Raw genomic sequence first — 27,716 nt, 5'->3', positions numbered from 1 at the left:
TCACAATTTTATATTCTTTTTTTATTTCTAGAAAAAGTGCAACACATAAACGTATCTACATTTTTATTTTTATTTATTTTTTCTGCAGTTTTAGTTTGCTGTGTGAAAAATCAAAAACCAAAACTAATACAGTATCAACTTCATCATTTTAAAAGCTTGACTTTGTCTAATATGAAATCTGGTTCAGTACAACTTAATTCTTAATTGATAAAGTCTGAAAAATGGCTTAATGATTTGAAATAAAACATGATTGGGACATTAAACAGAGCAAACAGAGATTCAACACTTGTGGCACATGCCTCTGTCAGGTCCTTTTTAATAATACAAATATTTCAGCATATTAATAAGTGAAATAGTGAAATATCCAAATAGTGATGCATAAAATAAAAGCTGCAGTTTACGAGGCATGTAAACACTGTTATGGCAATAAAGAGTCTCCATATTTGTCTCATGAGAACAGCTTTTGAATTAATCAAGGAGACGTTCACCCAAAAATTAAAATTAACTGAAGTTTTACTCACCTTCAGGACATCCATGATGTAGATGAGTTTGATTTTTCAACAGATTTGGAGACATTCAGCTTTACATCACTTGCTCACAAATGGATCCTCTGCAGTGAATGGGTGCCGTCAGAATGACAAATAAGCCACATGACTTCAGTTCATCAATAAACATCTTGTGAAGTGAAAAACTGATGGTTTATGAGAAACAAATCCAAATACACAAATCCAAAGTCCAGGTTCACTAGAGAAACAATGTTATGGATAAAGGACTCCTATTTTAGCTGGAAGCAATGGTTTGAAGTTAAAGGTGCCATATAATGAATTGATACAATATTTTAAATTGTTCTCTGATGTCCTCAGAGTGTGTATGTGAAGTTTTATCTCAAAACACCCCACATAATTTTTTATAGCTTGTTGAAATCGCCACTTTTAGGGTATGAGCCTGTTTTATGTGTACGTCCCCTTTAAATGAAAATGAGTTGCTGCTCCCCTGCAGAGCTTCAAGAGCACATACTGCAGGCAATGCATACCTGTGTTACGGTTTAACTGGCGGGGGCCGTGTTAATGACTTCATATTGCTTCCAAATGCAATTTTTAACTACCGTATTCGTATTCACGATCATTCTGGTAGCACGTGAAGGCAGCATTAGTGAAAACAGGCAGAAACAATGGTAGCTTTAGCAACGTTAGCCTTACAGAGAGCCAAGAAGATCTTTTGGAAAACAACTATAATGTGTGATGCTTACTTTGTCTGTAGTCTGGACGTTTGCGCACAAAGTGTTGGTATCGATCCCTCTTTCAGAAACAATCTTTGCACAACTACAGCGCTGAACTGACCCTCGTTTGTGAGGCAGTCCGGAGTAAAAATGATTAGCACAAAGTATAGGACTTTCAATTTTGTTTACGGGAAATTACCTATGAAAATGAAATGTAACCACTGTGTCCTCAGCGATCTATGGAGAATAATATGTTTGTTGGTGCATCCCAACACACGACACTTTTAATGGCTCTTTGGTGCTGATATTGTACCTTCAGCAGCTACAGCAAGAGAACAGTAATGGCGGACCGCAGCTTCTCACTCAGGGCTGTGTATATCATAATAGGGCATACAGCGTCACAAATTGGCGGGGCTTTCACTGACTCTGTCATCATAGTATGTGAGAAACCTGGAACTGCTAGTGTGTGGAGAGACTGTTTAGAAATGATTGGGATTATAAAACAATGAGTGGGTGGATTTTTACAATTATAGGCAGTTTTTTTTCTCACACTGTGGCCATACAACTGTGTTCAAACACTTCATTAAAGTGATTTTTGCATACTATGGTACCTTTAAAAACATCTTAATGATATCTTTTTTATTCCAAACACGCAGATTTTAGATTTAAGACATTAACTGATGGACTGGAGTGGTGTGAATTACTTGTGGATTATTGTGATGTTCTTTTATCAGCTGTTTGGACTCTTATTTCGACGGCACCCATTCACTGCAGAGCATCCATTGGTGAGCAAGTGATGCAATGCTACATTTCTCCAAATATGTTTTGATGAAGAAACAAACTTATCTACATCTTTGATGACCCGAGTAAATTTACAGCATTTTTTTTCTTTTATCTATGTTTCTTTTATAAGAGCAGATAAAAATGGAGTCAGCACAACTTTTGAGTGACCTATTTTTGTTACATGTTCCCTAAAACGCAACAGACAGCCATATCTAGTGAGCAAAAGAAAATCAGACGAGTCATGAAGAAAAGATAACAGGCCCAACACAAATCCAGTGAAAACAAACAGTAACCGTGTTTCAAATCAAAGCCAGGGCTCTTTAGTGCAGACACAGATTAAAAAAAACACAAATGTTGCTAACAAGGACGTTCAAATATGAAGAAAAAAAAACACATCTAAAGTGTCACTGTCTTCATACACTTGGCAACTTCAGAGCAGTTTAAACCTCGTCTGATAAAGACACGGTGAAGATCGAAGGCTGATCACAGACACGGCAACCTGCTGTCAAGCTTGTCGGAGAGGGAGAGGGATAAAAAGAGTGTTTCTAGTGTAATGCGGGTGTCCCAGAAGGCAAACCCATGACGTCCCTTTAAAGATCGATGACGGGTAACCCTTGTAGTCAGCGAAGCCATGCCACCTTGCAAAATTTGGCATTAAGTTAATGAAGGCAGTTTAGTCTGGTTTATCCCTCCGGAGTCTCCACATGTGCATATATAACTACAGTCGAGCGAGGATGGGCTTCTGGGTAGGAATTTTACCTCCTGTGTGACAGAGGAAAAGAAAAGTAAACAAGCGCAGCTGTAAAATAGAACGAAGATGCAGGAGCTCATAGCCGTATAGCACAGTGAGACAAGAACAGGGTCACAAGCGAATTCTGTCAGGGGACACGAAAAACATTATTTTTTAAGAGGCAAATTAATTTTATTTAAAAGCAAGCAATCGGGGCAAAAAAAAAAGTCTGCAGAATATCTATAGTTCATTATACTGCATTGTGTAATTTAATTTAAATTTAAATACGTGTGTGCATTGACTGGCTTACGTTTTAACTATTACATATTTAGATGTTGTTGTTGTTGTTGTTGTTGCATTCACTCAATAAAAACAATACACTAATTGCAAACAACTAAATAAAATTCTAACTAAAATGTAAATATACACAGCAACTTTTATAAAATTATTTAATAGTACAAACGTAAAATATGTTTTTGAGACCATCTTATAAAACAAGACCTTCAAAGTTGACCTGATATATATTGATTTTCATCAAAATGTGAAAAATTGTATGGGTCTTACTTAATATTTGAAATCATCTTTTATTTCTGGCCACATATCTGCGGTTATCTAAACATGAGGCTACTGTAGTTATTAAACATGAACACATTAAGCACATGAGGAATTTTGTGTCAATTATAAAACTATTTGCATTCTTAAATATAAATTGGTCTTTCGCATGTCACTTTAGTTACAAAAATATGTTTTATTTATACAGTCTAATGCTCTGTAAATGCTCTGTGTGCTTTTGCAAAACAATTCCGAAATTAAATCAGTGTAAATCTAACATTATAGTATGTAATATGATACCTTAGCATTATTTATATTTTTATATTGTCAGCTTAAATTTTTTTATTCTTTTTTTGTATTTTTAGTATTTTTATCTTTTTTTGTCTTTTTATTGTTTTATTTTTTCTACTTGTGTTTAGCTTATATATGTGTATGTGTGTGTTTGTGTGTGTGTGTGTGTGTGTGCGCATATATATGTATAATAAAAAAATCAGTTTTCAACATTTCGATTATATAAGTTTTTCATCCAAGCATTCTAATGTTTGAAATATGTATTACTTACAGTTAAAGGTACAATAAAATTATATACTCCAGATACAATTAGACAATTAGACATTGCTATACTTGAACACCGGCTATTCTGATGAGATATGACATCACTCTTACCCAGCGTATCTTCCAGTGAATTCACTGCAATCTTGTTTACCTTCAGTGTCTCCTGCTCTCCTCTGTGAGAGAGAGTTTACGTCAGTTAAACAACCATAACCTGTCAAACGCCCACAGCACGTCTAATGAAACACAGACTTACACTTTGACCTTCCTCACGGCTTTGAGTCTCAGAAAAGCTGCTAGAGCGTTCTTCTGCAGGTCGGAGGATAAAGCTTCATAACACTTCAGACGGCCTGATGCCATGATGACAAACACACAGAGAAAACAGAAGACTCACGTTTTAAACTGAAGCAAAATCAGTTGTTGACAATTGCAACACCTCTACCGGATCTGATCACAAGCGGACGCAGCCTAGGACATGCATAACTGGATCAGTTGAGACGGATGTCAATACCAGGTGTAAACAGGACCTGGTGTGTAAACAATTAAACTTCCACTGCCATCCTGTATTACCTGCTAATATGAGTTTCAGTGCAAAACTCCTCACAGCAGGAATAAACTCCTTCTCCATCAGGTTCTCGTTAGTCTCCTCACACAGATAGCGGCACACCACCTGCGCAAACACACACACTAACTTAATATGACCTTTAATAGCAGGTAATTAAACCTAAGAACATTTCCTATGTAAAAACAATTAATAAATAAGCAGTTTTATACAGGGCCTACTACTTAAAGGGATAGTTCACCTAAAAATGACAACTTGATGTTAATTTACCATCAGGCCATCTAATGTGCAGGTGTCTCTTTTTTGAAAAGTAGAACAGAAAAGACAAGATTTTTAGCAGAAACAACGATCCTTGGTGATTCGTGAAATGCAAGCCAGTGGCTACCATCACTCTGAGAGTCAAAAAAGCATGTCAGGCAAGAAGGAATGAATACCTGTGGCTCTTAGCGACATTTTGAGATCTAGATCTTATGAAGTGAAACGATCGGTCTGTGCAAGAAACTGAACACTACTGCTTGTAAATCCAGAGCCTCAGGCAAACGGCAAAATCTGATTCTTTTCCGTGAACTGGTTCAAATAATCACAATGACGTAACGAATATGCAATTATATTATTAGAGCATCCATGAAACACATGGTCTTATGCACATAATGCCTTCATCAGCGAACCTTTTTATATGCACAAAGAGACATTAAAAACATTGACTGGGCCCATTGATTCAAGCGGCTCATCTGTCTTTAGTCTGAGTCAGAACTGTTTCCTCAGTGCTGGAGGAGCTGGAGCGCTGAAGGAGTTGGCAAAAACTAGCACCACAGAATCATATATGCTGATATCTTTTAGAGTCAACAGAGTAACAGTCAGAAACGTAGTTTTGATTGAGTAACTTGTAGATCTGTGCTGCTCGAGCAGTGGATTACAGGAAATGATGTTGTAAATAATGTCCAGTTTTTATCCACAGAACGATCATCTTGCTTCATAAGACCTCAATATATCATCAGGAGACACGGGTGTTGATTTTATCTTCCCTGATATGCTTTTTTGACTCTCAAAGTGACGTAGCTGCTGACTTGCATTTAATGAGTCACCAAGAATCATGATTACAGTTAAAAATCTTCTTTACTGTTCTATTGAAGAAAAAATAGTCATCTACATCTTGGAAGGTGAGTAAATTAACATCAAGTTTTCATTTTGGGGGAACTGTACCTTTAAAGGCGCATTGTCATTGTTTGTCTGGAGCTGGGGCCTGTTCTTCGTACGTCGCTAACTCAGTTAGCTGGATTTGAATGTTGACGATTTGGCGTGATCTTGGATCGTTTGGTTATTCGAAGCTCATCCCAGAGCTGCTGTCATAGCAACAGGTCCGTCAGCTTAAACCTGCTCGGGAGCAGCTTATTTCATGTAAACAGGATTAGATCGCTTCTTTTCAACCAGAACTGATACTCAAAATATGTCTGCTACCACTGCTACTTTATTACAAGAGTATCGTACTGATCCAGGGACAATAATCATTAAAAAAATTAATGAAAAATAATATAAAAATGCTGTGTAGTCCATAACAGCCTACTAGACAGCCAGTTTTACTCACTGAAATATTTATTTGTCATAAAATTATTACTTCATAATTGTATTAAAGTCTTACACACATGCTATACAGATAATGGAGTCGTGTATTATTTTGAGTGATGACTGCTATTATAAGAGTGGCTTGGAGCGCAGGAGATGCAGATAACATGATATTGACCCTTAAGAAACTTTCATTAATGCTGTCACGTAACAAATCTGTCCAAATATAAAATGAAATGAATAGATAATTTCTACATTGAAATAAAAATGTAACTATTATAAATTGTGAATCTAAATAATTGGGAATCATGAAAAAAATTCTAAGAAAATAAAAACATGTATCTATTATCTGTTTCATGTATCTATTATAACATTTATGTAGTTTTGTTTTCTTGGCTGTTTCCTTATAAAAGTCCAGAAATTTGTCAAGTTTTTCATCGGGTGTCATTTTAAATTATATGACGTCATTACATTGCCGTCTTGCCACCAGCCAATCGCTGCACTGCTGATCATGGTTTCGAGTATCGATACATATCCCCTTTTGAGACAACACATGAACGTGCAATTATCTCAGATAACTCAATCCACCGATACTAATCATACACAACAGGTGTGTTCGTGGAACCCAATTAGCCGGATCATGATTAGCACGATGATATCATCTTGGATGTGTCATTTGATCTCGGATGTAATAAGCGACGTACGAAGAACGGGCCCCTGGTGTGTGCGGTTAGTCGTTGCCTGTGTTGCATTCCAAGTTCATGAATTTGGGGGCGGAGCAATGAAGAGAGGGGTGTGTTTCTTTTGAGTAGATGTGTGTGTTAGTTTGGGTATCGATTTCAAATATCATTCGTTTGTCAGAAATCGCTTAGTACACGTTTAACTATTCCAAAAATTGACTTTTAAAAAATGCATGCTAAAAATCACAAGAATGGGCTAAGTAAGATTTTTTATTGGTTTTTTTAAGTCTTTTATGCTCACCAAGATCAATTTATTTAATCAAAAACACACTGAAAATAGTAATATTGTGATATTTTTACAATATATATTTTTTTATATATATTTTACTTTTAATATATTTCATATCGTGAAATATTCAAAGCTAAATTTCATCATCATTACTCCATTCTTCACTGTGACATGATCCTTCAGAAATCATTCTGATATGCTGATTTGCTCAAGAAGCATTTCATCGCATTATTATCAATGTTGAAAACAACTGAAGAAGAAAAAAAATCATACCGACTCCAAACTTTTGAGCTGTAGTATACATTTGCACATTTTGTATGAGATGTCACCTGGTATCCCTGCAGGAATGGGTCCAGAACCGAAGACAGGAAAGCGAGGGTGCTGTGACCGCTCGCTGACATCACAATCTCATGCTCCAATACCTGCAACACTCCACGCTTCATGAGCAAATAACACGCTTCTTCAAAGTCCTACAAAAACGCACACAATAACATGTCAAGAAAAGACATTTGACAAGATTTTGGGGAATGTGTTTGTGAATAAGGTCTAACCTGAACTGAGTCCCCAGGGCAAAGAATAAATTCATTGGAGAACATGTTTCTCAGAAAGTTGAAACTGTTGTATACGTCATCTAGAACACAAACGACTTTGTGATTGGTAAAATCTACTAATCCAGAGTAACATCTATAAAACCTAATTCTCTCACACCTTTTCTGTTGGAGTTGGCACTTTGCATGGCCACTGCTAACAGAGCAGGTCTCAGAAACACGTGTAGGATCTGGTTCCTGTAGGAGGCGCAGGAAAGCACAACTACCGCTCGGTGAAACACGTCTTCCTCTGGTGTGGTCTCGACCTGGGGCGCATCCGTGACGCTCAGCTGAACGTGGCCTGCAGACACACTCAACAGGTGTCTGTGCAGAGCTAAACTACAGCTGATGACTTCACTGCAGGCCTCATCATCTAGAGAGAGAGAGAGAAAGATCAAATTATTTGGGACTGTTCATTAAGGACAAGTAAGCTTAGATCAGGCTGTTGGATTTCTCTGCAATGAGTTATTCATTGAGCGTCTTTCCTTTACCGAAGCAGATTCTGCATATCCTGAAGACATGCATGATCATTTTTTGACTTAATGAAAACATTTGAAGAACACGATATATGATAATAGGATATAATTTCTCAAGTCGCTGTCAAATTTAAAGATCTTCACTCACGGATACAAATACTTAGCTGTATGTTATATGATTTTTGATATGATTTTTATGTAGGAATTTAGATTGGCACTTTTGACTTTATACTGTTGTCAGATGTTAATTCATGTTTATTTATGAAACAATAACTGTTCATTTATAGAACAACTAATGTAAAAAAAAATGTATTTGTGTATGGAGAAATTAGCATGAATCTAGACTGATAAATGGTATAAATGTACACTAACATTTAAAAGTTTGGGGTCAGTAAGTATTTTTATTTTATTTTTAGAAATGACCTTTATTCAGAAAGGAATAACAGCATACAAAACATTTATAGTTCAATAAATGCTGTTGTATATTTTATTTTTTACTTTAATCTTCAGCGATTCCTGAAAAAAAAAGTATCACGATTCTCAAAATATTAAGCAGCACAACTGTTTACAACATTGGTATTAAGAAAAAAAAAAGTTTAAGCATCAAATCAACATTTCTGAAGGATCATGTGACACTGAAGTGTGACACTGGAATAATGATACTGAAAATTCAACAAATAAATTACATTTAAATTAAATTTATGCATTTAGCAGACGCTTTTATCCAAAGCGACTTACAGTGCATTCAGGCTATCAATTTTTACATATCATGTGTTCCCGGGGAATTGAACCCCCAACCTTGCGCTTGCTTGTTTGCTAGCGCAGTGCTCTACCAGTTGAGCTACAGGAACACAACAAGGTTGCTGCAGATTTGTCGCTGCTCATCCATGATGCGAATCTCCCATTCCACCACATCCCAAAGATGCTCTATTGGATTGAGATCTGGTGACTGTATAGGCCATTGAGTAAAGTGAACGCTCATGTTCAAGAAAACAGTCTGAGATGATATGAGCTTTGTGATAAGGTGCATTATCCTGCTGGAAGTAGCCATCAGAAGATCATAAAGGAAAGATCATGTAGTCATAAAAGGATGGACATGGTCAGAAAGAATGCTCAGGTAGGCCGTGGCATTTAAACGATGCTCAATTGGTACTAAGGGGCCCAAAGTGTGCCAAGAAAATATCCCACACACACACCATTAAACCACCACCACCACCATCCTGAAACGTCGAGACAAGGCAGGATGTTCTTTACAACGAATTCTGACCCTACCATATGAATGTTTCTGCATAAATTCTCATCAGAACAGGGAACGTTTTTTCCAATCTTTTATTGTCAGAGTTTGGTCAGCCTGTGAAATTTGTAGCCTCTGTTTCCTGTTCTTACTGTGCGTGTCGTTCACACTGCTGCCGTCAAGAGCGTCAAAGTAGCCGGAAGTCATCCATTTTCAACGTGAGCCAGCTTCAAGCAGTGGTGAGCAGTGGCGTGTTGTTAGGTTAACTTTATGGTAATGAGCTATGACACGGTTTGGCAGCAATAAATCGGAACGTAGAAGTACAAAGCTTGAGAGGATTCCAGAGAACGCAGCCCTGTAAACTTTTGTACTGACCACATTAGTTCCCAAGCAAAATGGAGGAGAGGTTGATTATTGCTGTGGCGGGTTTCCCAATACTGTACGATGTGTCCCTGTTTGCGTACAGGGACGTACATTTTAAAAATGATGCGTGGACCAAGGTGTCTTGAGATTGTTGGTGTTTCTGGTGAGGAACACCAACATCTACAGACGATGCAATTTACTCCACCTGGCTCTTACCCACCTAGAAAATGAAGACTCCTATGTTAGAAAGCTGTTCATCGACTCCAGCTCAGCATTCAACACAATAATACCACAACAGCTCATCATCAAACTAAACCTGCTGGACCTTAACAGTTCCCTCTGTAATTGGATCCTGGACTTTCTAACTGGAAAACCTCAGTCAGTCCGTGTAGACCACAACACCTCAAGCACTAACACACTGAACACAGGTGCCCCACAAGGCTGTGCGCTCAGCCCACTGCTCTTCACGCTGCTGACTCATGACTGCACTGCCAAGTTCAGCTGCAACCACATCATTAAGTTTTCAGATGACACGAGTGTGGTAGGTCAAATCAGCAACAATTATGAAATGCACTACAGAGAGGAAGTGGCAAAGCTGGCTGACTAAGAACTGACTAAGCTGACTAAGAAGGTTGTGATGGACTTCAGGAGGAACTTTGTTAACCACCCCCCATTGACCATCAACAGCTCGACTGTGGAGAGAGCGGCACTAAATTGTTGGGGGTTCACGTCACAGAGGATCTCACCTGGACCACCAACACCAAGTCACCCTACAAGAAGGCACAACAGCGCCTACACTTTCTCCGCCGACTGCATCAGAGCCCTCTCCGCCAGACTGCTCAACAGCTCTTTCCCCAGGCTATGAGATCCCTGAACTCAAAGCACCCCACGCTCCTCTGAAACCCCACACAAACCCCCTCAAATCATTTTTGTGCAATTCTCCTATATGCGCCCTAGACACTTTTAACATATACTGCTGTAAGTACATGATCCCACAAAATACTCTGTAATACGTGTTTAAATGCTCATGCACTACAAATCATCTGGCACTGTTCCCCAACCAGCTGCTTGACTTACGACGTTTCTCTTTGCACATGCACAGTACTATTTGATGCATTCGTCTGATCTATATATTTTTCTTGTGCTGTCTAAGTATAGGTAAACATTTATATATAGTATATTCATATTCAAAATCTGTCAGTAGGTTAGTTGTGTATAGGTACAGTGTTTATATGTAGCATTTGTTTGGTTTGTTTGTTTATGTATAGGTAAACATCGGTCAGAGTGTTTTAAATAGCTTTCCTACCTGCCTGTCAACGTTTCCTACCTACCTGCCCGGTCTTCCTTCCTGGTATTGTATTACATTTAAAGTTTTTTTGCTGGTTAATGACATGATGTAGCCCAATGGTTCAAAATTATTTTCACAATTTTGCATTTCTTGATTAGTTAACATACCCGATTCAGATGACCAACTCGAGCTACGTAAATTAACTGTGTTCCAATCGATATGATCCCTACACCATGTTCATTGCTCCCTACTCCCTGAGCAGGGGTTTACTTCACTTCGGAACATGGATTGGAATTGGGAACCAACCACTAGTCTGTGAGCATAAATGTGTTCAGGAGACGTGGTTTTGGAAGGTGAATGCAGGGATGGTGGGACATTCACTTTCAGGCTAATGTTAGCATTTTCCAAGATCTCCTATTGCACCTTTAAGTAATGTTTATACCTGATTATACTTTTCAATGCAGGACTTTTTAAAGTGACATAATATCCATCCAAGTATGGTAACCCATACTCGGAATCCGTGCTCTGCATTTAACCCATCCAAAGTGCACATACATAGCAGTGGCATAAACACACACACATCTTTTTTAGTGAAAAGTGGGGTCATCCCATAGGTGTAATGGTTTTTATACTGTACAAACTGCATATTCTATGGCTCTACACCAACCCTACAACTAACCCTAACCCTCACAGGAAACTTTGTGCATTTTTACTTTCTCAAAATAACTCATTCTGTATGGTTTATAAGTGTTTTGAATAACAGGGACATGGGTTATGTCCTCATAAGTCACCCTCTCCTTGTAATACCTGTGTCATACCCATGTCATCATACAAACACACACACACACACACACACACACACACACTCACTCACTCACTCACACACCCAGAGCAGTGGGCAGCCATTTATGCTGCGGTGCCCGGGGAGCCTTGCTCAAGGGCACCTCAGTCGTGGTATTGAGGGTGGAGAGATCGGTGTACATTCACTCTCCCCACTTACAATTCCTGCCTGCCCGAGATTTGAACTCACAATCTTTGGATTACAAGTCTTAATCTCTAACCATTAGCCCACGACTTCCCCAACTTGTTCTGATAACTTGTAGAGTATTTTTTACAGTCTGTTATTAGTGCTTTATACATTACTAGGTAAAGGATCTTAATACTTTGTCCGCAAAAATATTTAATGAGGTTAATTTATAACATTACCCTCATTGTAGTCAGTCTGTACAAGATCAACAAGCTTGTTTGCTTAGCAGCCTTTTTAAATAAAAGATTCGCATTCGATCTACGTCAGAGCATCAGATTGTCCACAAATCTTTCTACAGCGTTGTTGGCAGTGCAGTCAGAGTGATTTTTGGTGCTCTCGACTGCGGGAACGGAAGTGAACGCAGACTTAAATTGACAGAAGTGCCACCTACAGTAGTGTGGTCTTCTGCTTCAGGGTTCGACATGTTATGCGTTCAGAGATGGTATTCAGCATACCTTGGTTGTAATGAGTGGTTATTTTTATTACTGTTGCCTTTCTATCATCTTTAACCATTTCTAACCATCTTGCCCATTCTCCTCTAACTTTTGACATCAACAAGACATTTTCGTCCACACAACAGCCGTTCACTGGATATTTTCTCTTCTTTGGACCATTCTCTGTAAAACCTAGAGATGGTTGTGCATGAAAATCCCAGTAGATCAGCAGTTCCCTTTCAAGGGAACTTCAAACTGTATCCTCTAGGGTTTGCTATTGGGGAATGCCTCATCGTAACCTGGAGCATTATATTGAAAAACACAAACAACACATTGGCCGGGCGAAATGTCACTACCGGTGCGACTATAGTATAAATATCCTCTTCTCTGTCTTCATAGGCTTCTACGGGATCCTTCTTGATCATCAGGCCCCCAGCGCAGCACTGCAAAATTTCCTGGATCTCCGGCTAGGTCACCCTGAGGGGCTTTCTGGTCACCAGGATATCTCCTCTTGCTGAAGCATCAAGCTGAAAGTATAGGTGGGATTTGCAAAAACCTTCTTGTGCAATGCTGTCTCAGGCAGTGCTCCCCTTGCCTTAGAGGGTTGTATTTGAGATTGTCTCTCCTGTTCGGTTCAGTACCTCTGGGTATCTGTGAATAAATGCTTGTAAAGCTTTAAGTATGTACACTAAGCTCTGTGAACTTTCTTTTGCACATTTTCTAAAATCCACATAAGTGGTAAGTGTGCATGCAAGACTGCACACTTTATGAAATCCTGTATGTTAAGGGTTACTTGATTAGCTTCGTTTGCTTTCTCTGAGTTGGTCAGACCCCGGTCCCTGGGGCTCCACTCAACCAGTGTGTCTATTAACACATTTTGAAGCATCCCTACCCTGAGCATTGAGGGTTATTGTGAGCATGGTGCTTCCTGTCAAGCGCTCGAGTTCTCTCGCCTTCTAAGGAGTTGTATTCCTTGCTCCGTGGGCTGTTCACGTGGTAGTATTAGCAGTGCTTGAGAGCACACTACTCCCTTGTTGAATTTGGACTTCTCCTCTCACGTGAGGGGTTGAATTCTACATTTTCACAGAGCAGCAGTAGAGAGCTGTGTGTTTGACCCCTCAGCTAGATATTTACTGCTAGCAACTCCAGCATTTATACCTTAGATCAAGTTGGTGACTCTCGAACATATTGGTTTTGGGATGCACCATTCCACCCATGTGCTGCTTTTTCAGAGTGCTGCAAGAGCCCCTTAGAACAGTCTCCTAAAATCCAGACAGTTCAGTGAGCTTATGCCAGAGCAAGTGGTAGCCCCTGTGTGACAGGCCAAGATTTAGTATGATGCTAGGCTCTTGGTCGTATCCCTTTAAAAATAATCTTTTCTTGATTCTAAGCCTTGAGCTCTACCCCGAGCACAGGAGTCTGGCCCTAACAGGTAAGTTTGGGTATGTAGCCTAGGCCTTTGGCCGTAAAGGATAATGTCAAGGAAAGTTAACGTCCCAGAGGCAACTCCCATGGAAACGGTAGAGTTGGTACTTAATGCTCACCATGGTTCTGGTCTGGACTCCCCTCTCCATGGTGGCGTGAGTATACCAGTCCCTTAAAAAGGGAACATCTCAGGTTACTTATGTAACCATGGTTCCCCGTAGTAGGGAATGAAAAAGAAATAAAGTGTAAGTCGTGACATTTGCCAAGTATAGTAACCCATGCTCGGAACTGGTGCTCTGCATTTAACCCATCCAAGTGCACACACACAGCAGTGAGAAGTGAACACACCCCCGGAGCAGTGGGCAGCTATATCCAGTGCCCAGGGAGCAATTGGGGGTTCAATGCCTCGCTCAAGGGCACTTCAGCCATGGGTATTGATGGTGGAAGAGAGCGCCGCTCATCCCCCCCCCACCCCACCTACAACTCCTGCCAGCACAGAGACTCGAAACTGTGACCTTCACAGTTACAAGTCCAACCATTAGGCCACAGCTGCCCCACAAGCAAGACACTGCATTCTCTAGCTTCCCGCCATGCTATAGACTCTAGCTTCAGAAGAAGAAGTGGATGGCATGTTCTCACGGCACATATTTATACTGTAGTTGCACCGGTAGAGATGTCATGGACTGTCGCTGGCATGTGTTGTTGCTGTTATTCAATGTATGCTTCAGACATGGGTCACAATTAGGCATTCCCTTATAGAGGACACAGTGTCTCATTCCCTACTTAGGGAACCATGGTTACATAAGTAACCAGAGACGTTTTTGAAATACTCAGACAAGCCCGACCATCTCCCATGGGCATTGTGCGGTTAGTACTACAGCAAGACATCATGACAAACATAAGAAAAGACCAAATTTCCAAAGTTAATCAGTTGTGTGCATGTGTTTCAGACAGAATTCTGAATCTATTTCAAACATGCCATGAATCTTTCAAACTTGCAAAGTCTTGTGTTTTTCAGCTCACCTGTACAAACACTTGTTGCAGCATCTTGTTCCTCACAAACCAGGCTTTGTGTCCTGGTAGACTGATTTAAACCTGTGCATCCTGACATTCTGACAGAGTGGTCAGTCTGAGGTTTAGACTGTGATCCCTTACCAGGCCAGTCCAAGAATGCTCCAAATGCCAGTGCCAGGTGTCTGAGCCAGTCTGTCTGTTCTGCGAGAGAGGAGAGGTCCAGGCCATCAGGGTTCTGTAGCAGTAGTGTGGCGATGAGAACCCAGGGCTTCAGAACCATGTTTTCCTCCTGGATGCGCACCAGTCGGAACGCAGCGTCGTTCAGAAACTCATGAGTGTCTGCACTGGGTTTCTGAGGAATATACCTGATAAAAACAACACTAGTCATTTCTCTTAGTACAGAGTGCAATCTGCTTCACCTAAATATGGATTATATCTGAACACTGACTATAGAAAAAAAAGTAAAATCAGCAATGCATTTGATATATTTTAATCTACTATAAAGCATCAATATTGCATGTATATATATATAAACATATTGTACAATTAAAAAGATTTTACATATTTTTGAAAGAAGTATGCTCACCAAGACTGCATTTAATTGATGAAAGTTCTAGTAAAAAGCAACATTTTAAATTTAAACTCACATGATCTTTCAGAAATCATTGTAATATGCTGATTTGCTACTCAAGAAACATTTCCTACAAATATCAATGTAAAATAATAATAATAATAATAATAATAATAAATAAATAAATAAACCAGTTGCCGCTTAATATTATGGAAACCATGATGTTGTTTTAAGGATTATTTGATGAAAAGCATTTATTTAAAAAGCATTTATTTAATATATAAAAATATTAATTTACTTTTGTCACATTATGAATGTCTTTACAGTCAAAACACTTTTGAATAAAAGTAAGCAAAGAAAATGATAAACACACTATTAAAAAATAATACAATGTAAAGCGTTGATAATTGATTTTCCAGTAAAATTCACAAGAGAACCTCTTGAGCTTTGATGGCATCATCTTTCTGATAGTCCTACACCAAAGACACATAATACAACTGTTTCTTAAAACAGATTTAATGTGCATAGTTTACTGTGACATTATTAAACAAGGATAAGAAAATTGTGCATGCTAGGTGAGGGAATCCATAGGAAAGCATTGTTTAGATTTTAAAAGTTTGCTGTGACAAAAATCCATGCTTTGTGTGACTAATGTAGGCCTTTAAAGCAAAACATTCTGAGCGTGGCTGATTGCAGGTGTCATACCTGGGCAGCAGGTTGTACTGAGAGCGGTTAATTTTCCCCTCTGCCAGACTGCGTACAGATACAGGATGACCAAAATACACATACATACTGCCATAGTCCTCACTCAAGACCCGCCGGGCCTTCAACAGACCCTGAGAGGAGGAAAGAAAGCATAAACTTGAAATCAAAATTCCCTTCTGACATATGAGAAGTCATTGTATGATAAAAACAGCCCTGTAAGTTTCAAACTCAAAACTTTCTCGTTAAACATTCTGCCAAAAAGACACAAAAGGTTGTGGAATGTTACACCAAAGATTATAGAAGCCCAAGAGGCGAAACCCTGTAGTGATAAGGGCGACAGTCTAAAGATGGCACTGCCGCCATTTTGGACTGAAAACTGCTGAAAGTTACTACAACATGCGAGAGAGCAAGTGGGCGAAACACAAGCAGTGTGCTGCAATAAACTGCAGCAATTATCAATATTTTCTTCTCTAACACAATTGCTGCCAATGGTTTTGATCTCTATTGCTTATTTGAATTTGATCGATTACTATTTTCAGTTAAATGTGTGCACTCGATTAATGACAGAAATGACAGAATCCTCACAATAGTTTATATTGATTCAATGTTTGCAAGTCTTTCATATTTTTTTTTATAAATGTTACGAATGTGTATCGTGTATTTTAATTTATGTCTGCCTCTGTTAAATCATTACAAAACATCACATCTGGTCAATGTGATTTAATGTTTTCTTTCTCTTTGGAGTGTTACAAGCTCTTGGTGCATAAAGAAGATCTATAAAGTTGCAAAGACTAAAGTGTGAAATCCAAAGAGATATTATTTATCTAATTTAAGTCTCGTCCACACCCCACTAAAACCACTCACCCTAACACGCCCCCTCATCTCTATGTCACTATGTGGGAAAAATTGGGAAAAAACATTTATCTTCATTGAAAAATCCTTAAAAAGGAAACATGTTTTTTCACAAAAATATGAAGCAGCACAACGGTTTTCAAAACTGATAATAAGAAAATGTTCAGAACATTAGAAATTACTGATTTCAGAAGGATCATGTGACAGTGAAGAGTGAAGTAATGATGCTGTTTTGCATCATAGGAATAAATTACATTTTAAAATATATTCAAATAGAAAACTATTTTAAACTTAAATAATATTATTTCACAATATTAGTGTTTTTTACTGTATTTTAATCAAATATATGTAGCCTTGTGAGCATATGACTGTTCTTGTTTTTTATGTTGTTGTTTTTTTACAGGAAATGTGAACAGATTAAGACAATATATCTTGCGGCACATATTTTGTTGTTATATGTCTGCTAAAAACAGTGATGTAATGCATATTAGAAGGCCATGCGTACTGAGGTTGATTCTTTGGGCTTCGGGATGCCGAGCAGCTCACGGGCGTACAGAGATTCTTCCAGAATTCTCTCATAGCTGATGCTGACAGGAACCAGGTTCACATCAAACAGCTCTCCTTTAAAAAAAGGCTCCATCACAATATTCAACAACCCTGAGGGAGAAGATAAAGAGAGCGGGAGATGAAGCTGACACAAAATGAACAGTGTTCAAAGAGGTGGACTGTGTTTTTTGTCTCATTCATCTAAATTTGCTTTTGTTGGGTTTGATTGATGAGCTGCCACCATTGGGCTTTCCAGGTTTAAGGTAGTCGATTTGAGGGCTCTATATCATTCTATGACTAAGATTCAGTGAAAATCCTGTGTAATTTCATTTAGCTGGCATCTTACTTCCTGTGTGCAAGCCATGCGGACCAAAAAAATGTTTCCTGCCACCTTGAATTTATTTGTGAAGCAATAAAAAGGCTGAAAAGTGGGGGAAAGCTTTGACGCTCCAGAATACATGCAGAAGAAAAGGAAAGAGCTTTTATCAAAATGAAACATAGAAAAGTCAAACAGTCTGTTTTTGAAATTGTATAAAAAAAAATATTGCAAACATTTAGTCGATTTAGTAATAATTTAGAACACTTACCCGTCTTTGGTGTGAGAGATTTGCATGTCCTGCTTCTAGTTCCTTCTAAGAAGAACTCAATCGGGGCATATCCATTCTGAATAAATGACATAGAACAGGTTCATAATTTTCCAAAATGTATATTTTCAACTGTCAAGAATGGAATCCTTCAGCCAGAGGCTTGTTCATTTCAGTTTTGGTGTGAAAGGGCTTTTAAATTCATAGACATTTTGAACTATTGGGGTTAGACAACACGTGTGAGGTCCTACACATTGTCGAAATTATACTTTAGATTTAACACTGTCACATGGAATTGATGTTGGTGGTGTTGAAATTATGCAGCCAAGTGATAATATCACAGATCATTATCTAGTCTTGTGTAAACTTCATATAGCTAAAACTGTAAATTTGTCTTCTTGTTACAAGTATGGTAGAACCATCACTTCTACCACAAAAGACTGCTTTGTAACTAATCTTCCTGATTTATCTAAATGTCCTTAGCATATCCAATAGTTCAGAAAAACTTGATGTAACACAAACTATGGACATTTTAGATATGGTTGTTCCTTTACGCTTAATCAAGATTAAGGAAAATCGTCTGACACCATGGTATAATGAGCATACTCGCACCCTAAAGCCCGGAAAATGGAACACAGCTGGAAGAAAATAAAACTAGAGGTATTTCGTATTGCTTGGCAGGACAGTACACTATCCTACAGAAAAGCATTAAAAACTGCTCGATCTGATTACTTCTCTTTTAGAAGGAAAACAACATAACCCCAGGAATTTATTCAATGCAGTGGCTAAATTAATTAAAAATAAAACATTCAACAGGTGTTGACATTTCCCAACAGCACAGCAGTAATGACTTTATGAACTACTTTACTTCTAAAATCTATACTATTAGAGATAAAACTTTAACAATGCAGTCGTCAACTACAGTAATGCATCAGACAGAGCACTATAGATCCCCTGAGGAACAGTTCCACTCATTCTCTACTATAGGACAGGAAGAATTGTATAAACTTGTTAAATCATCTAAACCAATAACATGTATGATAGACCCTAATCCATCTAAGCTCATAAAAGCTTCCAAAAGTCATAGATCCTCTTCTTTGACTATTATTAATTTGTCATTGTCATTAGGATATGTTCCCAAAACCTTCAAATTGGCTGTTATTAAGCCTCTCATCAAAAAAACACAACTAGACCCAAAAGAACTAGTTAAGAAAAAATGCTATCTGTGAGGATTTACAGTCAGCATTTAGACTATATCAAAGTACTGAGACTGCTCTCATTAGAGTTACAAATTACCTGCTCTAACCATCTGATCTTGGTTGAATCTCTCTATTAGTGTATACAGCTGTACAGATACACACCCAGGTATCGGATCAGTACTTGGTATCGGCTGATACCCTGAGTCCAGGTATCGTAATCGGTATCAGGAAGAGAAAAAGGGGTTTCGAAACATCTCTAGTGTTAATTATAGGATGTATGCATGTAATAACCTAGAACACAGTCTAAGACTTGATGGGTGCTCTGTCAATTCTTTGTCATCAGTTAGGAACCTAGGTGTGCAACTTGAAAGCAATCTTGCCTTTGAAAGCCACATTTCTAGAAATTGTAAAACTGCATTTTTCCATCTCAAAAATATATCTTAATTAGGACCTATGCTCTCAATGTCAAATGCACAAACATTAATAAATATATTCATAACCTCAAGGTTAGATTATTGTAATGCTTTATTGGGTGGTTGTTCTGCATGCTTAATAAACAACCTCCAGCTAGTATTAGTATTCCAAACTCTGGAATAACCTACCTAACATTGTTCGGGAGGCAGCTTTTTAACCTGGCTTACACTACACACTAATACACTTCTAATATTCAAATCCGTTAAAGGATTTTTAGGCTGCATTAATTAGGATCCACAGTCAAGACCTTGTGTCCTAGACAGCCACTGGGACAAGACCACAGGAAACAGATGAGTCCTCTGCACAATCTGACTTTGCTGCAGCCTGGAGTTGAACTACTGGTTTCATCTGGTCAGAGGAGAACTGACCCCCCAACTGAGCCTGGTTTCTCACAAGGTTTTTTCTCCATTCTGTCAACGATGGAGTTTTGGTTCCTTGCAGCTGTTGCCTCTGGCTTGCTTAGTTGGGGACACTTTATTTCCAGTGATATAGTTGACTTGATTGCACAGATACTATTTCAACTGAACTGAGCTGGATGATGACATCAGTGGATTCAATGATGAACTGCCTTTTTGCATTATTGACACAATATGTTCCTATTTCATGCTGTTCAGTTGCTTTGCCACAATCTGTATTGTTAAAAGCGCTATATAAATAAAGGTGACTTGACAAGATAGCACAGTACAGATTTAAAAAGTAAAAGAAAAGCAAATACATTGAATAAGTAACACAATTAGTTACTTTTTTAGGGAGTAACACAATATTGCAATGCAATACTTTTTAGTATTGCATTTTTTTTATAAGGAGCTTTCCCCAACACTGGTTTTGATCAAGGGTCCTTGCAGCTACACATAATATGTTTCCCCAGGGTTAAGAGCAGTTTGAATTTTATCTTCTGTATTTTATCTATATATACGGGACAGTTTAGTTCCCTGATTTGTTCAGTTGTGTGGATGAAGCATCTTACCCTCAGCATGGTCTTCACATACTCGGAGAACACAGCCCAGTAAAGTTTATCACCGCCAAACGACCGACGGATGAAAAAAGCTCCCGACATGCGCAGCATCTCACCAACAAACTTCATGCTCATGAAATCTGCAGGAAACATCATGACATTAGAAAACAGCAAAGTATATGTAATCAATATAACTCAAAATGTTTAAGGTCACTTGCTGAAAAAATCTGAAATGAAAGAACAAAGAAACTACTGAAATTAATTTAGTGATTTTCTTAAAACTAATATTCAAATTAGTTTAACTTGACACTGTTTGCCTCTATCCTTCAAACCACTAGGTTTCACCCATTTATCAACAAGACGTTTTTAATAATTTAAAATATAATACAATTTTGTATGATCACTTTTTCTTTTATATATTTTAACAAATACAAGTCAGAATAAAGATGCGGTTTCATTTTTACATGAATATCTTACACTGAATGATGATGGAACATTATTTCACCCGTATTTTGACATTTTATTTTCACAAAAATAATTTGAAACATTAAAAGGATAGTTCACCCAAAAATGAAAATTGGATGTTTATTTGCTTACCCCCAGGGCATCCAAGACGTAGGTGACTTTGTTTCTTCAGTACAAGACAAACAAAGATTTTTAACTCAAACTGTTGCAGTCTGTCAGTCATATAATGGAAGCTAATAAGAATCACGGCTTTGAGAGTAAAAAAAAAAAAAACAAGCCTAATTGAGATTGTAGATAGAGTTTCAATGGTCAATTTGAGAGATAGGTGGCGGTAATGCACTTATAAGTGTGATCCGCCATAAAACAAGAAGAAGACGACAACGTTTCATGCGCCAGCTGTTGAGAACACGCTCAGGACAGTTCAGACATTGTGATAAAAAACTATATAAATACTGTTCAGTTTCTTGCACAGACAGATCGTATCATCACGAGCCACAGGGTTTAATTTTGTTTAGTATTTTGTATGTTTTTTGACTCTCAAAGCCATAATTCCCATTCACTTCTATTATATGACTGACAGACTGCAACGGTTCGAGTTAAAAATATTTGTTTGTGTTCTACTGAAGAAACAAAATCACCAACATCTTGGATGGTAAAATATCAAATTTTCATTTCTGAGTGAACTATCCCTTTAAAGCAGACAATTCACTTGAATTTAATATGCCTTCTATGTGTATAAAATCCATTTCTGACCCATATATCCAGGGCATTTAAAAATACCATGATTTTACAAGAGTATATATTCTAGAATAAAAACGTGGCACAACCTTTTATGTTTATGAAGTTTAGAAACTACCATAGAGTGCTTGTATTAAGATTTTGAATATAATACAGAAAGATTTTCAATTGTTTAGATGCTCCAGCTGGCACTTTTTGTACATCAAACCACCCAGATACTTGTCTAAACAAAGTCAACCTTCAAAAACACCCTGAGAGAACCACAGAAAGGCTATAAAATCAGATACAAACTCCACTCAAGCATATAAAGGAGTATGGACTACATACTTTTGGAAAGTGTGTCTACTTGTGTTTGTATACTAGCTACACTCCTCAGACAACTCCTGTCCACGCTCACCCATTCCAGCTGCGATCACAGGCAGTGGAAGGTCATATGTGTAGAGGAGGTAGGACATCATCAGGAAGTCCATGTAACTACGGTGGCTGGGAAGGAGAACCACCGGGTGTTCCTGTACAGCCTGCTGGAGCTGCAGAGAGAAAACATCATCGATGAAAACCCACATGACATCAAACTTTATTTACATGCTTCTTTATTAAACCAACCGGCAGGACCATCTAATGCCGCGTTTCCACCTAAATTACCCGGAAAAATTGTACCAGGAACTTTTTTCCCCAGGAACTATTTTCCCCCCATCCTCGGTAGTTCGGACTTCGCTTATTCAACTCGGGAGTGAGAGGTCTGCGATGACAAATCCGGTATTTCTGCAAACAGCAGCGTACTTGATAACATCAGTCAGCTCGCCTTGGCTACTGCAATTTTCCTCACTGTATATTTACAATAAAACGAAATAGGATATCAAATACCACAGCCTCCTTTTGTTATAAAAAATTATAATAACAGCAGAAATGTACTTAGTTCAGGGGAATGTAGGCTATATATATATATATATATATATACATATATATATATATATATATATATATACACACAGCCATTACAATGAAACGAAATATTATATCAACTGCCTCTTTTTTTTTATTTTAACATATAGATAAATTGAATACAGACCAAAGATAACCGGTTAGATTTACCCAAAACGAATTATATTTTATGTTTAACCACTAAAGAGACATCAGCGCTAGCGGCACACATCAGAAGGTCTAGCCGAGGTGAGGCTGCTCTCTGCGGATACATGAGGACTGAGCTCCCGCTGATCGAGTGATCCGAAATTAGCGAAACACATTTTTAAATAGGCACCGTCTTTATAAATAAACCGCAGATTTGAGTTTTAAACAACTACATTCTCGCCTGAAATACTTTTAAAATTACATTTCATGACACAATAACAGTAATATTTTGAAAATTATCCGAATAAATGGTGGTTGAAATCACAATGCTGTGTAAACTCAACCTATCAGCATGTTTAGCGTCCAAGTCCCGCCCCCAAAAGTTACGGAACTTTGTAAAAGTACCATCTCGCCAGAAGGGACTTTCTGAGGGAATTTTTTTTGCCTGGGACTTGATTTAGTTCCTGGTTCCTGCAGTGGAAACACACAGAGTACCAGCCCAAAGTCCCTAGTTCCTGGGTAAAGTTCCTGCGGTGGACACGAGGCTTAAAACACTGGTTCCCCACTAGGGGGCCTCAGGATGACTTGGAAGTATTTAAATTGAATTAATTATTAATTATACATTACAATAATCTACAAATGATTGTAGATATTTCCAAAAATGTTGGGACACTTTACAAATTGAGAATAAAAACAGATTTCAATGATTTGGAAGTTTCAAATTTCAATATTTTATTCAGAATACAACAGTCTGCAAACCTCTGAGGACTGAGAAAACAAGTTGCTCAAGTTTAGGAATAGGAATGTTGTCCCATTCTTGTCTAATACAGGCTTCTAGTTGCTCAACTCTCTGAGGTTTTCAAATGTTTTCTATGGGTGAAAGATCTGGACTGCAGGCTGGCCATTTCAGTATCCGGATCCTTCTTCTACGCTGATGTTGTTATTGATGTAGTATGTGGTCTGGCATTGTCATGTTGGAAAATGCAAGGTCTTCCCTGAAAGAGACGATGTCTGGATGGGAGCATATGTTGTTCTAGAACTTGGATATACTTTCCAGAATTGATTGATGCCTTTCCAGATGTGTAAGCTGCCCATGCCACACACACTCATGCAACCCCATACCATCAGAGATGCAGACTTCTGAACTGAGCGCTGATAACAACTTGGGTTGTCCTTGTCCTCTTTAGTCCGGATGACATGGCACCCCAGTTTTCCAAAAATAACTTAAAATTTTGATTCATCTAACCACAGAACAGTTTTCCACTTTGCCACAGTCCATTTTAGATGAGCCTTGGCCCAGAGAAAACACCTGCTCTTCTGGGTCATGTTTAGATATGGCTTCTTTTTTGACCTATAGAGTTTTAGCCGGAAACGGCGAATGGCACGGTGAATTGTGTTCACCAACAGTGTTTTCTGGAAGTATTCCTGAGCCCATGTTGTGATTTCCATTACAGTAGCATTCCTGTATGTGATGCAGTGCCGTCTAAGGGCCCGAAGATCACAGGCATCCAGTATGGTTTTACAGCCTTGACCCTTGACACACAGAGATTGTTCCAGACTCTCTGAATCTTTGGATGATATTATGCACTGTAGATGATGATAACTTCAAACTCTTTGCAATTTTTCTTTGAGAAACTCCTTTTTGATATTGCTCCACTATTTTTCATCGTAGCATTGGGCGAATTGGTGATCCTCTGCCCATCTTGACTTCTGAGAGACACTGCCACTCTGAGAGGCTCTTTTTATACCCAATCATATTGCCAATAGACCTAATAAGTTGCAAATTGGTCCTTCAGCTGTTCCTTATATGCAAATGTACCTGTCCCAACTTTTTTGGAATGTGTAGCTCTCATGAAATCCAAAATGAGCCAATATTTGGCATGACATTTCAAAATGTCTCACTTTCAACATTTGATAAGTTATCTATATTCTACTGTGAATAAAATATAAGTTTATGAGATTTGTCAATTATTACATTCCTTTTTTACTCACAATTTGTACAGTGTCCCAACGTTTTTGGAATCGGGTATGTAATTCTAAAATAAATAATAATAATAAGACATGAACTGAAATAAAATAAAATAAATCCCCTTCAATACCTATTGTATAGCACTGTTGGGCTGAAGAACACACAGTTCTGGCAACATCTGAAATCATGACATTTCAGTGAATTGTTGTTAATTGATTTAATGTATCAAAACTCCCTACTTCTGTTCATTAAAAAAAATATATATAATAATAAAACAAACAGTGCTTTCATTATTACAGGAACTACAATCGGTCAAATGTTTGAGATATATATATAGATATATATATAATTATACTCACAAAAGCGGTTTTCATTTGATAAACAGATATAGTAAAAACAGTAACATTGTGAAATATTATTACAATTATTAAAAATGTAATTTATTCCTGTGATGTAAAGCTGAATTTTCTAATCTGCTGATTTAACTGATCAGGAAACATTTCTTATTATCAATGTTGAAAACAGTTTTGCAGCTTAAAGATTTGGGAGGTACATCAAATAAATAAAAATAGTTGTTTTAATCAGCAAGGATGCATTAAATTGATAAATCGTGACAATGTAGACATTTTAGATGTTACAAAGATTACATTTTAAATAAATTCTAATGTCAAGTACATTATGCATAAAAAAAATATATTTCACATTTTTTACTGTTTTACTGTATTTGTATATGTATTAAATAAACGCAGTCTTGGTGCACAAAAGAAACGTCTTTCAAAAATGTTTTCAAAAAAGCTTAATTATTCAATATTTTTGACTAATAGAAAATATATGTTAATACGCACTTTAACAATAACATACTAATGACAAGGGATTTGAATTAAATGAGGACAGCTGTTTTAGTAGCATTAGATGACCCTAGTAGTGTAGATGCCAGGTGTTTTAGCAGGAAATTAACATTGTATTTTGGGAACAGTGAAGAGTCACTCACTCTCTGGATGCCTTCTTCATTGACACACACGCTGCGGAAGAGCCTCTTGAAGGCTTTGCTGAGCGTAAAGGCAAAGAAACGAATAGTGCTGAGCTGCAGACGGTGAGCCATCTCATCAAGAATAAGAGACGCTTCTTCCGCAACACACTCGCTGCTGTCTCCTGATTCTGATGAAACCTACACACACACACACAACTCAGTAGCCATTAAAGCATCCAGGGTCTGATCTGTATTCCTAGATCCAGACCAAGAAATGGAGAGCACAACACTGTAATTTTGACATAATAATAATTAAACAAGAGCACATTTCCTTTGAATGTCCAATTCCTCCACAATATCTTACAGAATTTAGGGTTCCTAAATAAAAACATAAAACTGTGGCACTGAGAAGGATGGTGGTGCTCTTTGCGTTTGCTGTACCTGTTTAATGACATACTGCAGGTGGTCCGACTGCAGAACGATGCTTTTCAGCATGCTGGCTTTGCAGGGCACTAGTCCTCTATAGAGTGTGGGAGTGTAGCATCTCAGTGCGTATCGCAGATCACTGGAACGTCGCCTCTCCTCCAGAATGTCTTCAAAATCATCCTGCTTCTTCAGCATTGGATGCCTAGGCTGTATGAAGACAGATGCATGCTTTTTATAATGATAAGATAATGGTGATTCATTATATGAACTGAAAGAACTTTCTTTTTTTTAACTGTAATACATTACAATTACATACACAATTACACAAAACCAATGAATAAAATAATATGACAGAATTATGGTTGACTTACTGAACTGATTTTGATTTGCTTATGCTTAAATGTTTTAAATTAATTAATACATGCTTGTTCATATTACCAAATATAAACTGCACATATGAAGAGTTAATTTCCAGAATGCCGAGACCGTGCAGATCTTTGTTCAAAATTGTTTATTTTGAACACATTTTTCTATAAAATTATACACTGTATAATATTCTTTTGATTCATGAAATGCTAAGGTTGATAACTAATGCTAAATAATAAGCATTAGTTATAATAATAAAAACAAGACAACTTTGGTTTGAGACCACTACATAAATTCTACTAATTCATTTTGGTTTTAACTAGATCTGACTTAATTATTCTAAAATGTGGAAAATACTGTAGTAGTACAAAATAATCGTATCCATTTATATGTAATTAATATAAAAAAAGAAAATAATTAAATTAATAGCTAAACATGTATGCTGCTTAAACATATGCATGTTTGTAATTATTACTGCTATAATTTAAAAAACGCTGTCAGATTGTATAGAAAGATTTGCATTGTTTTTATTTATTATTATTATTATTGCTATATGGCTCTAAACCGAGGTAATATCAAATGTGATTTAATATTTTTGTTTCACGAAAAGCTCGTGTGCACTGGACATGAAATGTGCTTAATGTTTCCTTCAAGGAAAATATTAAAGGAAGGAAGCTGTGATAGATTCAAACTGCAAGTGTTGCAAGCATGTAATATTTTGTCAGAAAGCATGCAAAAATGTTGTAAAACACTCACCGAATACAAAGCTCTAGATTCCATCTCCATTCCGCAACTATCAAAACATGAGTGTAATGGATGAGATGAGTTCTGAGTGAGAAAGTTTGGATCAAGGTTGATCGTTCAGTCCAGTAACACTCACAGCTGTTTTAGAAATACAACAAGCGGGTGGAGTGACAAATGAGTATGAATGCCGATGCCGGGTGGGCGGGGCTTGGAGCTACGGCTGTTGGATCAAGTCGGTCGCGATTGGTCAAAAGTAATCATTTTATTTATCATTAATATTATAATTGTAGGTGCTCCAAGCTACTT

The 27,716-nt window shown here is 37.7% G+C and overlaps 1 protein-coding gene across 1 annotated transcript; it reads right to left on the bottom strand.

Annotated features, from left to right (window-relative positions):
• gnpat (glyceronephosphate O-acyltransferase) lies at positions 1-27,716 on the bottom strand. The gene is made up of 16 exons (XM_052536008.1): positions 27,423-27,716; positions 26,316-26,507; positions 25,896-26,072; positions 22,265-22,394; positions 20,677-20,804; positions 18,040-18,115; positions 17,412-17,563; positions 16,055-16,185; positions 14,920-15,143; positions 7,639-7,890; positions 7,482-7,561; positions 7,260-7,400; positions 4,407-4,506; positions 4,093-4,186; positions 3,951-4,012; positions 1-2,764 (listed from the first exon to the last, which is right to left on the bottom strand). Exons 1-16 carry the CDS (start codon positions 27,450-27,452, stop codon positions 2,721-2,723), a joined length of 2,013 nt encoding a protein of 670 aa, XP_052391968.1. The 5' UTR covers positions 27,453-27,716; the 3' UTR covers positions 1-2,720.

The sequence above is a fragment of the Carassius gibelio genome, chromosome A20 (assembly GCF_023724105.1).
Source record: "Carassius gibelio isolate Cgi1373 ecotype wild population from Czech Republic chromosome A20, carGib1.2-hapl.c, whole genome shotgun sequence".
In the NCBI taxonomy this organism is placed as follows: domain Eukaryota; kingdom Metazoa; phylum Chordata; class Actinopteri; order Cypriniformes; family Cyprinidae; genus Carassius; species Carassius gibelio.
The sequence above is the reverse complement of the archived record's forward strand: the minus strand, read 5'-3'. Positions and strand labels throughout refer to the sequence as shown.

Excerpts from the sequence above, each read along its gene's own strand:
- gnpat (XM_052536008.1), bottom strand. The coding sequence starts at position 27,452 with ATGGAGATGGAATCTAGAGCTTTGTATTCG. Across the intron at positions 22,395-25,895 it reads ATGAAGAAGGCATCCAGAGA|CTCCAGCAGGCTGTACAGGA; the intron begins GTGAGTGACTCT and ends TTCTCTCTGCAG. Across the intron at positions 2,765-3,950 it reads TTCACTGGAAGATACGCTGG|GAGGTAAAATTCCTACCCAG; the intron begins GTAAGAGTGATG and ends TCTGTCACACAG.